Raw genomic sequence first — 13,831 nt, 5'->3', positions numbered from 1 at the left:
CTGTGATTTATGTGGGTCCTGTAAGAACAGTTCTAGGACAGACACAGGTGTGTCCATCACATATGCAATCTGAAACAGAATTCCGTCCAGCATGCCAGGTTTTATTTGGCTTAATCTGGGCTGCTGGGAATTTGAACAGATGCCTTGGCAACGGGTTAAGCAAGCGAAAGTTGACCTGGTTGAATCTTGTCCTTTTATACTGGAATAATTCCGAAAGCACCCCTATAGGTGAAATGGTTTGGTTGGAATTATCCTGACAGTGTGTCAGGTTTTACTTGATCCTTTCGCTCAGCCATCGTCTACGCCGGGGGTAGGAAGGGAGCAGGTGGTGTTGAGAGAAAACAATTATCTGTGAGAATTGCTGGCAAATCCAGGCCCAGGGAGCTGAAATAGCACACAGGCTAGGAAGGAAGATGCCAGCACACAGATGGACTTGGCCAGATCATGACAGCGCTTCCAGAATGGGAGGAGGCAGGTAGGCGAAGTGACTTTTTAAAAAAAGGAAAACTAAAACAGCAGCAATGGCCAACGTGGACCAGAACCACACTGCACACCAGAAAGATTAAAATCCTGCATGATGAACATGCCAACCACGCACCCCAAATGTGGGTATTAGTATCATCGATGTTTGTTTGCTACAGAACCTGCATGGGAAACCTTTTTCAGTCTGCCTTCGTTTCAGGGCAACCTTGGAGCGGACATGGGCCAGAGGTGAGTGGTACCAGAGGCAAAATGGATGGAGCGACAAATGTAAATATTACCTTTGTACACCAACACCCAACACCCCCTCGCACACCCCACTCCAAGAGGCATTATCAGAGTTCAAGGACATATTCCAGCCAGGCCAAACACTTGTTGCTGTTGTTGGAGTTTAATTTAGCCCCCACCCCCACCACTTGTTTGCTAAGTGAGGGAACTATAATGGTGCAATGAAGTCACATTTAACTTACTTTATTAAGCAGATAGCTTTCCCTGCTATGTATTTACTCGTTCTAAAAAACCCAATTTAAAATATTATTATTATTATTATTTAAAGAGAGCCCATCAGGCCCAAGGGAGCCTCTCTCATCCTGCACTCTGTTCTTGCAGAGGCCAATCCGATGCTGATGCAAAGCCCAGAAGAAGGGCCGGAATAATAACATTTGTTGAGCCTTTTTAGCTGCTGCAAGATTCTTTGTTTCCCCCCCCTTCCCCCTGCAACAGACTAACACACCTGGGCCTCTGGAAATTAAAGTAATAGCTCAGGTTCCTTGCACCTGCAGACCTGCTGCAGGTGGACGAGGGTGGCTTCACCTGTTGAACTTCTGCCTCCCGCGACGGCCACTTGAACAAGAGGGCGGGGCCTCGGACTTGACAGCTGGGCGGAGATCAGCCTCCGCCCCGTTTTGAAGGGCCTGCTGGGAGATGTAGTCCGAAAAAGTAGCTGCCGGCGACCTGATTGGGCGAGCCCGCTCTCTATCAAATTCGGCACCGCCCACCTGCCTCCAGCCCGAAGCCCCACCCCTCTCCCCGCTTAGGCGGTTGCCTGGATACCATCCGCCCGCCTCTCTACGACAGAGAAGAACTCTATGGTCTCTCTTCATCCTCGCTCTCCCCCCTCGTCAGGGGCTCCGCTCGGCGCCGACGTCATCGGGAGCGGACACCGGCGGGAGGGGGCGACGCTCCGTCGCTTCCTCCTCCTCCTCCTCCCCCCCCCTTCCCCCTCAGAACGGTTGTGTGAGGAGGAGAGCGAGCGCCAGGCCGGCCGCCGCCGCGCTAAGGTTGAGCCTCGCGGGCTTCCGTCGCTCCAGGGAGGAGGAGGAGGAGGCCGCTCCGCAGTAGCAGCCGCCGCCGCCGCCGCAGCCCTCGCCGGCCACCGTCCGTCCGCCCGCGCGAAGCTTCTCGGCGGAGCCTCTCTCCGCCGCCCCCTCCCTCCCCGGGCTCCGTTCCCCTCCCTGCCGTCCCTTTTCCCCTCAGGCGATGGAGCGGCGGGGCCGCAGGCGGCGCGGCGGCCTCCTCGCCCTGGCCCCAGCCGGGCTGGCCGCCGTCCTGCTCCTCCTGCTGGGTCCGGCGGCGGGAGCCGGAGCCGGAGCCGGAGCGGCCGCCGAGGCGAAGGAGTGCGACAAGCCGTGCGCCAACGGAGGGCGCTGCCAGCCCAGCACCGGCCAGTGCGAGTGCCCGCCGGGATGGGTCGGCGACCAGTGCCAGCACTGCGGGGGCCGCTTCCGGTGGGTGAGGGGGAGCCCCGGGGGGGGGGAGAGCGGGGTCTCTTCGGCCGGGGGCAGCCTCGGCCCGACCTGCCTCACAGGGTTGGTGTGAGGGTCGGAGGGAGGGAGGGGCGGGCAGGGAGGTGTGTGCAAATGCTGCGCCTCTCATGGCCTGCTGGCGCTAACCCGCCTTGACATTACCTTCCACAAATCCTGTTCAATTCTGCATAAGATTTCACCCGCAGTCCTGCACACACCTGGGAGCAACTGCAGGTTGGAGTTGTTTCTGGGTGAACGTGCCTCTTATCTACGTCCTTGGTCAAGTCCAGTGGCGTAGCGTGGGGGGTGCAGGGGGGGCCGGCCGCACCAGGCGCAACATCTGGGGGGTAGGGGTAAAGGTAAAGGTAAAGGTACCCCTGCCCGTACGGGCCAGTCTTGACAGACTCTGGGGTTGTGCGCCCATCTCATTTAAGAGGCCAGGGGCCAGCGCTGTCCGGAGACACTTCCGGGTCACGTGGCCAGCGTGACATCGCTGCTCTGGCCAGAGCCAGAGCCAGAGCCGCACACGGAAACGCCGTTTACCTTCCCGCTGGTAAGCGGTCCCTATTTATCTACTTGCACCCGGAGGTGCTTTCGAACTGCTAGGTTGGCAGGCGCTGGGACCGAGCAGCGGGAGCGCACCCCGCCGCAGGGATTCGAACCGCCGACCTTTCGATCGGCAAGTCCTAGGCGCTGAGGCTTTAACCCACAGCGCCACCTGCGTCCCTAGGGGGTTAGGGTTAGGGGGCGCAAATCCACGGGTTAGGGGCCGCAAATTACTTGCCTTGCCCCGGGTGCTGACAACCCACGCTACGCCACTGGTCAAGTCATCCAGTGACTCGGTCTACGTATAGAAGCAAATAATACTTTTGTTCGACTGGCTGAAATCATGAGCCTTGGGCATATAGGTACTGCTGTGGGTGCCCCCCTCCTCCAAATATGCACATTTGTTGTTGGCTAAACAGCGAAATCTTTTGTAAGTGCTAGTGAGCTCATATCTGGGGAAATGCATAATGACAAAAAAAGCATTAGGCATGTGTTGGGGGTTGTTGTTGTTGTTGTATAATCATTTATATATCCTGACTTTACCCCTGACAGGGACTTGAGGCAGCTTATATATAAAGTAAGAACTGCTAAAAACAGAGAAGAACAGTTTTTGTGGGTGACAGAGACCAGGGTGGGTGTCAGGGTTCCCCCCATGTTGCAAATTGCTAGGGGGCAAGGGGCTGTGCAATATGGGGGGGGGGGGTAAGGGAAGAGTGTCCAAAGTTCTGCTATCTGATGTCTAAATGTGAGAAATTTAGGCCAGGACTGACTAACCCCTGTCCTGGGCAGGGGCTGATGTGGTCCCCTAACCACATTTTTTTTTCTTGACTTCCCCCTAGACACCACTGATTTCAGCAGTGGTTGCAAAAATAAATTTAAGAAATAATGATGGCACTGGGTGGTTTGAACTGTCTGTGCTCAGCCCTGTGCCCTGATAGGGACACAGATGTCCTCCCCCTTAGTCATTGGACCGATCATTTTATGAATGAGGAATAAATCTGAAAACCCCCTTCCTTCAGAACAGCTGAGGGAGGGGTGTGGTCATGCTTTGTGCTTGTAGGTGTGTATGTTTTGCAGGTGTACCTGCAGGAGAGTGGGTGGTTACACCCAACACTGGCATTTGGCCCCCGGAAGGTTGGCCAAGGGTGAATGGGGCCCTCCGGCCCAGAGAAGCCACCCCTGCTGTAGGTTGCCAGAGATAAAAAAGAAAAGAAAAAGTAGGAGAATGCATCTTTTGGGTTTCTACTATGATTTTAAAATGACTTGGGAATGAGCACATGTGAAAATTGCATTCAAAATACATGATGCAGGTGAGTGCTGATGCCTTGGCTGTTTGTGCAGAAGACCAGGAAATGTTCTGGTTCAGATCTCGCCCCTCCTATGAACTTGTCTGGTGACCTTAGCTCTCATCCTCCCTCTCTTAAATAACATGGTGCTAATACTCACCTCATCTTGCAGGGTAATTACAAAGATTGCAAGGCAACGCCAAGAAGGTGCTTTGAATGCTTTCTATAAATGCTTAGTGTCATCTATGACCAGAAAAACTAAACCAGAGTTTTTCTGGTCGTAGATGACACTAAGCATTTATAGAAAGCATTCCAGAGTAATGGTTAAAAGGTGTGGAAACTGTGAGAAGAGAGTTGATTTAAAGTATATATTAAGGAATTACTTTAATAACATAACCCATCTGGACTGCTCAAAGTGCCTCATGTATGTTATCTCAGTAATTCTTATAACAACCCTGAGTAGGCCAGTATTATTACTGTCACATTGCAGACGAGAGATAGTGGCAGAGAGAGAAAAGACGTTTTCATGCACGCAGGCATTCCTTTGTTGTGTTGAGACTTGGTTTGTGGGCTTTCCAGTGACTGAGATGTTTAGTCAACATACTGCTCTAGTCCTTAAGTTGGTGACGGTTATGGCTTGGTGATTTTCATGGTGGTGTGGGAAGCGATGTCACAGGGGAGATATCAGGAGAAAACTTGGGCTGAGCTTTTTCCACATAGACCAGTGAGGATTGTGATAATAGCAACAACAAATATTTGAATGTGCAGCTTTGCTGTAACACTAAGATTTCAGTCCTGTACCCACTTACTGGGCACTAAGCCCCACTGAATGTGCATAGGATTGCACTGTCACAAAGGAAATCCTGCCAGGGTTCCCTGAGTAGCTTGATGAACAGAGGCAGGGATGTGTGGTCTTGCAGGAGCTCTCCTCTCCCAGTTGGCTTTGTAAAATCATGTGGAGGAGTGTACAAAGAAGGCAAGGATGGAAGCCAGATCGGTGGGCCTGAGTTACTAAGCTGGGGGAAGTCTTTCTGAGGGTGCAGCACTGCCACTGAAAGGTCTGCCAGTTCCTACACATTTTTAAAAGGGAAGTGTGGAAAAGAGGCAAGCAGTAGTTGGTCTCTGTGTATTTGTGTTGTCGCTGTGTGAAACCATGGCATTTGGTCTTGCTGGTGAGGGCAGAAGGTAACAATTTTGCAAAGACAAGTTCCACAGAATTAACTGTGTGCTGCTGCAGACTAAGAGTAATGTGCCATCTTAAAGATGGACATATTTATTATGGCACATAAGCTTTCATAGACTACAGAAGCTGTGCCACGATAATTTTGTTAGCATTGCTGCATAGCTTTGCTCTTGTTTCTTGCTTATAGAAGTATGTGCATTTGTGTGCATTCACATTCAGATGTATAGTGGGGAGCTGCAGGATAGATTTGATTTAAATCAAATCTATTTAAATCACAATTTAAATCAAAATTTAAATCACTAGTCAGTAAGACTTGATTTAAATCATTTTTTTTTTTACAGAAAGAATCATTCTTGCTGGTATAATCTTAATATTTACAGCCAGATGAAGGTTTCATTTTTGGAATAATAAAGTTTCAGAGAAGTTTTTACAGTTATATCAAAAATTATTGATTTGGTTATATTATTGGATATGCATAGACAGATAATTATGGAATTTTTGTGAGGTTTAATAAGTTAACTGTTTATATTTGGACAACTTTTCTGCTGTACTTTTTTGGAAGGAGAAAAATAATCATTTCCTTAATAATTTAAACAATTTATTTAACTAAAACAATAACATTATAGCATATGCAGTGCGTTTATTCTAAAAAAATGTTTAGGGGTACTCTCATTTTGACTCAAGAAAATTACCATTTTATAGTTCAAATCGGGGGGGGGGGAATACAGTAAATGGGCAAAAGTACAAAGATTCAGAAAATGTTTAGGGGTATGCGTACCCCTGCGTCCTCCCAGAAAAAAGGACTGAACATATATATCCACGTTTGTTAACTGATGTGGTTAAACAGTTCTTTAAAAAACAACAAAAAACTTAGACTGAGTTTTAGCACACATGAAAAGCTTTAAACAAATCCTTATTTCCTGATGAATAGCCTTTGGACTATAATGTAACTTAAATAGACAACTATTTTTAGAAGGATCTTTCCTCCAAAAGGGTTTCATTTTAAAAATCTGATTTAAATAAAAAAAAAAAAAGTGATTTATTTGATATATATATATTTTAAAAAAATCATTGATTTTTATCCACCCTGGGGTGCTGGGTTTTAGGAATTTAGTGCTTTATTAGGGGCACCATTATTCACTGCTAGAACCCTAAATAGGATCAGGTGTGATATATGAATGCGCTAAATGAATAAGAAAAATAAGCGGCCTGTAAATTGGTTGACTAGAAGTGTGTGCAGTGATCATTGGTGAAGAACTAAGTGCTCTATGTTTTGCTGCTTACAACAGCCTTGAAAATTAAGCCCCAAATTACTAATACATTAGAAATGCCTACCTGCCCAGAAAATGTTATGGCACCTTTTTGGCCCGAAAGAAGAGAGGACCGCATATCCGAAGGCTTTCTTGCCTGGTGGGGATTCTGACCTACCAGAGGTGAGAATGAGTTTCTTACTGAGAGAGTTCTTTTACCTGATCTCATCTGGCAGGGAGTTTTCTAGAGTTTTTCTGCACTGATGGGCACAGCTGAGTGTGAGTTGTGAGGTAAGAGGATGGGTTAAAGATTTCACTTGGCAGTGGCTGGGCAAGATTCTATGAACCAGTGTTTCTCATTATTGTGTATGGGTTCAGAACCTGTGAAGCAGGTGAGTGGGAAAGTAGGTTGGTTTGAAAATTTGGTAAAATGAGCCAAAAAGGCATTGATGCTTTTTTTGGCCTGGGTTAAATGAAGATAAATCAGCATGTGTATGGCATTTAGTTAGCTTCCTTTGCCTAGCAGCAGTTCTCAACCAGTGAGTCCCCAGATGTTGTTGGACTACAACTCCCATCATTCCTGAGCTCTGGCCTTTCTAGCTAGGGGTGATGGGAGTTGTAGTTCAACAACATCTGGGGACCCACAGGTTGAGAAAGGCTGGCCTAGATGCAATGAAGCAGAGTGGGCAGCTGTGGGTTTCTTGTCATAGCATCATTGTGGGAAAGAGGCATTCTGAGTGCTCTTCTCAGAAGTGCTGTTGTTTTTGTGTTTAGGGCAGGGACTGGAATGAAGTGCTGTTGGTATGGTTCATCTGGGGATATAGGTAAAGGTAAAGGGACCCCTGACCGTTAGGTCCAGTCGCGGATAACTCTGGGGTTGCGGTGCTCATCTCGCCTTACTGGCCGAGGGTGCTGGTGTTTGTCTGCAGACAGCTTCCGGGTCATGTGGCCAGCATGACAAAGCTGCTTCTGGCGAACCAGAGCAGTGCACAGAAATTACATTTACCTTGCTGCTGGAGTGGTACCTATTTATCTACTTGCACTTGACGTGCTTTCAAACTGTTACGTTGGCAGGAGCAGGGACTGAGCAATGGGAGCTCACCCCATTGCGGGGATTCGAACTGCCGACCTTGTGATCGTCAAGTCCTAGGCTCAGTGGTTTAGACCACAGCACCACCTGTGTCCCAGCTCTGGGGATATAGTCAGGCAATAAAAAATATATCTGGTACAAATAGGACAAAGTAAAGCATTAGAACTCAATGGGAACTCACAAAGCAGACTTCTGTGCATGCAGTAGAACTTTCCCTCCTCTCCTGTTCACTTCAACCCTCCTTGCACCCTCAAAATCATCTCTGGAGGGTTGAGGGACCCTCCAGAGCATATTTTGTGGGTATGTGCAGAGGGGAGAGGAGAGGAAGTTGAAGTCAAGATGCACCATTGAAAGTAGGCATGTGAAGCTGTGGCTGCAGTCCAATGGCTGTGTTGCCAGGATGTGAATTACATGCCTGGGCTATCCTGATAGTGAAGATTATGTTTCCTAAAGCATTTGAAAGGAATTACTTACTTTGTCAGACAAACCCAATGATTAATAGGGTTGCCTTTTTAAAAAACAAGGTATGTCTGTGGTTTACCTGTCTAAGAAAAAGAGAAGAGTTCAGCATGAAATCTTAATTCGATATGTCTCATACTGTGAGAGTGTGATGCTAAGGTGAGGTCCATTTACTGGTAGTCCCTGGAGAGAGGGGCTTGTGTGACTGAACCTTGCCATAGGTGGGTGAAATGAAGCAAGGCAGTATATTAGACTACTAGGGTGCTACTCACTTTGGGTTATAGCGACAGTGTGTTAGATCACCTCGGTTTATAACGGCCTAGCAGTAAGTGACAATTGTTGCTTGGGAATTCTAAGAGGGAAAAGAAATCACTGCAGCTTTGATAGGATTAGTGAACCTTCCTGATTCAAAATGATGTACAAATGTATCCAAACCAGCACTCCTTGATCTGAGGAACCATCGTGCAACATTTGGTTATAATATCTTACAAAGTTTCCAAATGCATAGAGAAGAGAGAAGCAACTTTCCAAAATATGTAGTGGATGGACCAGCTGAGGAGAGAGCGGACTTCCAGATGTTATTTAAAGGCTGGATGCTTTTGCATGTATTGTGGTTCAGAATGTATTTATGCTGTTCCGAGTGGGTCTGTTTTGCAGAACTAGGACACTAGTGAAAGGATCTTTTTGTGTTATCTGGGACACCCTCTCTTAGGGGAATCTTGATTTGGGGTGATGGCACAGTAAACATATGTGTTTATGTGGTTGTATTCAGGATGAGTCTTCCCTGCTCTTATATCACATGATCTGTTAAAATAGATGCTGGCCTCCTTGCATCACAATACATGCATTTATTCAAGGGTGATTGCGCTGGAGGGGAAGATGCAGTTGCCAAGCCCTAAGGACCAGTGTAAGGACAGGGCACAGAGTCCTCCTTAATTGGGAAGCTACATTTCCCCATGATTTGCCTGTGGGAAGAATTACGGAGTGGGTTCTTTGGTCAGCATTGTACCTGTGATCATGGGATAGTAGGCTTGCCTTAAGTGGGTGGAGTTATTGATGCAAAGGTGATGAATTGTGTGTGCGGGTCATTAGAAAAGTTGCTCAGAAGTTTATCCCAGTGAGTAAAGGTTTCATGGCACATTGGTGCTGGAAAAGGGGTGGCATCTGTGTATTTCGGTCGGTGTTAATTTATGAGACAAAAGAATAGCTTTTAAAATGCTTTGTCCCCCGCTCCCCCCGAATTCTTTCTCTACATAACTAGGTGACAGAAATGTTGGTGCACAAAAGCGTACTTTAGTAATATATGCTGTGATGCCTTTAAGGTCATAGAGTGACTTGATTACTTAATCCTCAAGTGAGAACGAGACAGGTATGCTGTGCTGTCCTTCCCTCTATTAGCATTGTTCACTGGTTCATGAGTGATGATTCTTATGTGTCCAAAATGGTGGTACCCATGCACAAGAAGAAGGTGTCTGCATGCTGGGAAACCAAAGAGGGCAGAAATCTCCCAGCATGGGCCCGTGAGTGAACCACATGCATTCCTCACTTTCTTCTGTGCCCATTTCAGCTTGCTGTGATCTGACCTTCTGTGAAGTGTGTGCCAATATACTCCTTTTCTGTGAAGTGTAGGATGGGGAGGGGAATTGGAGATGCAGGCTTTATTGCTGTAGATGAAGGTAGATTCCCAGCCCTCTGGTGCTCAGATAAGAAGAGGCCATGGTAGGTCTCTGACTCACTTGGTCCTGTACAACAAATACCATTATTCATTAGCCAGTGATGTTGTCTGTTATTGAATTAAACTTTGGTCCTGGAAGTAATTCCTTTATTTGCTGGTAACCATACAAAATCAGGCTTTAATGGCAGGTGTCTCTAGTTTGTGACAAATACTGTTGAGTAACAAAAGCATCCACGTAGCTTGTTCTTATTTTAGAGGCCTGCATTTTGCTTTAGGATACAACTCTGTTGCCAGAACTAGCTTGAATATTGATAGCCTTGCAATGATGCATTTGGGTTGCTATTTGTCTGGCTTTGCATTACAGCAACAGCCTTGAAGGTTATATGCAGGACTGTGTGAGTTCTCCTGGGCAGATGAGTTAAATTATTTTGCCATCTTCTTATGAATAGTAAAGTGCTTCTGAGCTATTTAGGACTCGGCAATTTACACTTTATGCAGGCAGGTGTGTATTCATTGTGCTTATGTCGTCTCCTATGAGTGTGAAGGAGAGGCAGACCTCTACAGACATCCAGTAAAGTACATCATGTCTGGGGGAGCTGTGACCAAACAGGGGGCAGAAAAAAGCTGCCTGAGCAAACCTGATAATGTTATCTCTAGCTTTATGTACTAACTTTTAAAAATGTGGCTGTATTGTGCAAATATTTTGTAAGTTCTGAGTCCTGCAAGACCTTCTTTTGCCTGCCTTATTTCCTGTCACGGTCCGGTTCATAGGCGATCAAAGTCCCGGCTGGGGATGTCGGGACTGGGGGCAAGATGGGGGGGTGGGAGCAGGAACGGGAGTCCAGAAGCCAGGAAGTCAAGGGTCCGAGGATCAAGAAGTAAGGAGTTAAGGAACCAAACGCAGCAAGGCAGGGAACGTGTTGCTGTGGCAAAGAGCCGAAGGGAAATGCTGACCTAATATCCCATCCCGGCTCTTGCCACCGGGTGCAATGAGTTACCAAGCGGCCTCACCTGTGCGGCCGCACCTTTCCTCTTCAGAACAAACTTAGGAAGGCCCCTGTCCTGCGAAGCCCTACTGGTGACAGGGCCTGGCTCCTGCACGTGTTCCTGACATTTCCTTCTGACCTTGGAGGACAGGGTCCTATACAAATCCCAACTGCAAAGGTGGATGCTGAAGGTACAAGAGGCCATCTTGCTGTGACTCCTGCCAGACCTGCTCCCTGCTTTTTCTGGCCTGTTACCACCTGGCCTGGAGGGTGGAACTCACTGATTTCAGCTACAATGGGAGCTTCTGCTGCTTAGGATGCCTAAGTACCATTAGGGAGGGGTTTTCCTTAAGTGTTATTGCCAGGGTCAAGGTTTAGTTCTGGAGCTGAATTTTTTTATTTTTGCTGCCTGCACTATGCTCTTGTATTTTTCTTCTTAGACCTTAGTATGAGCCATTAGTGGATTGTTTTAATTTTGTTGCATCATTGGAGATGTTTTCATAAGCTTGTTTAAACGTGAAGTCTTCTCAGTGAATTACATAAACTTTTCAGTGTTGTCAGCTGCTTGAGCAGGGTTTACTTTGCAAAGATGGTGTACAAATAAACAATGATGGAAAGTTGCTTTGAAAGCCTCTTAGGGCTATAAATATTCAAAATAAATAAACCACAACAGTCCAGTGAATCCGTGGAGGTGTACCTCTCTCTTTCATGCTGAAGGTGCTCTTTGTAAGAAACCTGAGTGTACACAGAGCAGACACACCTGCGGACATAAAGTATGAATTGGATCTATGAAGGTCAGGTTGATTTAAACCATCTCAAAGGGAAGAAAAATGGGAATAGTTTTAAATCAAGCTTCCCAATTTGAAATTCATACATTTCGTGAACAAGCATGAATACTAGATGGGTTTTGTAACAATTAAAACATCTTTGAGTACAGCCAGATACAACCTAGGAGCATAATCAATGTTTTTGGGCCAGGTGCCTTTTTCATGACAGAATTATGGCTGCTTAGAGACGAGACAGAGACTTGTTTGGCTCTCTCTGCCTGCGTTAAAAATGGAAGCCAGTTCTCCTGTATATGTGCAAGAATGCCGAGCAAGTGGAATGTGGAAGTGCCAGTTGTTGGAAAACTTATTGACAGTAAGCACTGTTGAACAAAGTGGGACTAATTTCTGAGCACTTGTGCAGAAGAAATAGAGTTGTAGAATTCACAGTTAGTACTTAAAGCTTTCCGATGACAAGGGATGGTAGCTAATGAGTAATGGGGTGTTTCTCTGCGAAACGGAATAATGCATGGATGTTTACTTTCCATATATATTTATAAGTTCAGAACACAAAGCATTGCAGAGCTTGGAGGGAATGAAACAGGAGCATAAGAACCATTTGTATGGGCTCAGGTAGTTGAGTGGGGCTTCTGAGAAAGGAGTGTGCTGTCAGTTGCAGCATGATTACCTTTACCTGAATACAAGTCTTTTAGGTGACTACACAGTCTCCCTAGTGTCTACTCTGTTTTTATTCTGCAGTACTGAAGTGTTGTGCAGAGTTTGGCTGTCTCGCAGCAGCTTGGGACTTGGAGGAAGTTGAAGGCAAGTCACATGTTTGTGTTGGATGATTGCCTCTGTATTTATGCTTGCAAAATACATGCCTTTTGTATGCCATTGCATGCCTAAGGCTGCAGTCTGATGTACCCTTACATGAATAAGTCCCACGAAACTCAGCAGTTCTTTTTTTCTTTTTTGAGTGAATATGACTCAAAACACATGACTCAAAACAATCCCCCAAAATTTTGTGAAGGCGTCCGTACATGCAAAGAAACCTGCAAATCAGATGTGGGGAGAAGAGTGAAAATGATTTAGTGGGGTGCAATTACAAGGCATTTTATAAGAAAGGAAAATGTCTTTCATTAAGTTAATGGAAGGAGTTATAGATGAATATTACACAGCTTCTGTAGCCGAAATGTGCTGAGTGGTACATTAAAAATAATTAATCTTGGCCTCAGAGTATGGTGTTGGATCGTTTTCATTCGGAATAAAATCTAGCATCTACTGCAATAAATTGGAACACCTTACCCAAATAAGCAAAACATACTCTGCCATTAAATTTACTTTAGAGACCAAAAGTGTAAAAACATTGGAAGTATCTTTAGAGCTTGTTTTGCAGCAAGGAAAAAAAGTGCTAAAAGGTACTTGGCAACTCTGTGTGGGTTCTTGAATGGCCAAGCTAGTTGTGATGAGGAGATGGTTAGTCTCATTCCAAAAAGAAGAAAAAGAAAAAAGGCTTCCAAAACAGCCCCTCCAAAAAAGTAAGTGGGAATCCCTGAATCCGCTCCCCCCCCCCCGCATGCTGCACTTTTAGCTCCTGGGAGGGGAGAACATAAGTACTGATGCTGTGCCTTTTATGGGAATTTAGATTAGGACAAGGGTAAAGGAAGGTAGGGACGCGGGTGGCGCTGTGGTCTAAACCACTGAGCCTTTTGGGCTTGCCGATCAGAAGGTCGGCGGTTCAAATCCCCGCGACAGGGTGAGCTCCCATTGCCCGGTCCCTGCTCCTGCCAACCTAGCAGTTCGAAAGCATGTCAAAGTGCAAGTAGATAAATAGGTACCGCTCTGGCGGGAAGGTAAACGGCATTTCTGTGCACTGCTCTGGTTTTGCCTGAAGTGGCTTAGTTCTGCTGGCTACATGGCCCGGAAAAACTCTGTGGACAAACGCCAGCTCCCTCGACAAACGCCAGCTCCCTCGGCCTGTAAAGCGAGATGAGCGCTGTAACCCCAGAGTTGTTCGTGACTGGACTTAACTGTCAGGGGTCCTTTGACCTTCTTCTCCTTTAAAAGGTAAAGGTAAACACCTTTTTACAGCGGGCTGCTTATCTAATCTTCAAAGCGGCAGCATGTGGCTTCTAATTCAACAAAGAAACACTTTCCCACTGCATCTGGTTTTACTCATAACCTCAGATTTTATAGTAATACCTTTTACATAGGGTCTTATGCATGCTATGTTTTCACTTTGTCACATGCATCTGGTCGTCTGATTTTTATTTTGTGTACTTCTGCTACGCAAAATAGATTGAAGAGAATAGTTATTTTTTCTTTTCTTAAAAAGATATTAATTGCACACAGTAACTTCCTTTGTGT

The 13,831-nt window shown here is 46.3% G+C and overlaps 2 protein-coding genes across 4 annotated transcripts in view; both read left to right on the top strand.

Annotated features, from left to right (window-relative positions):
• LOC307224190 (kyphoscoliosis peptidase-like) overlaps window positions 1-13,831 on the top strand; it is a 281,232-nt gene that overhangs the window by 155,452 nt on the left and 111,949 nt on the right. The gene's annotated exons all lie outside the window — the stretch shown is intronic.
• ATRN (attractin) overlaps window positions 1,703-13,831 on the top strand; it is a 167,000-nt gene continuing 154,871 nt past the window's right edge. For 2 of the 3 annotated variants that reach the window (XM_079990677.1, XM_079990679.1), the window contains exon 1: window positions 1,703-2,207. In XM_079990677.1, the coding sequence (XP_079846803.1) occupies window positions 1,960-2,207 (248 nt within the window). In that variant the 5' untranslated portion in view covers window positions 1,703-1,959. The remainder of the gene's footprint in view (window positions 2,208-13,831) is intronic. The other variant, XM_079990678.1, reaches the window with a different exon arrangement.

The sequence above is a fragment of the Podarcis cretensis genome (assembly GCF_951804945.1).
Source record: "Podarcis cretensis genome assembly, chromosome: 9".
Taxonomy (NCBI): domain Eukaryota; kingdom Metazoa; phylum Chordata; class Lepidosauria; order Squamata; family Lacertidae; genus Podarcis; species Podarcis cretensis.
Note: the sequence above shows the minus strand (reverse complement) of the source record. Positions and strands in the feature narration are given on the sequence as shown.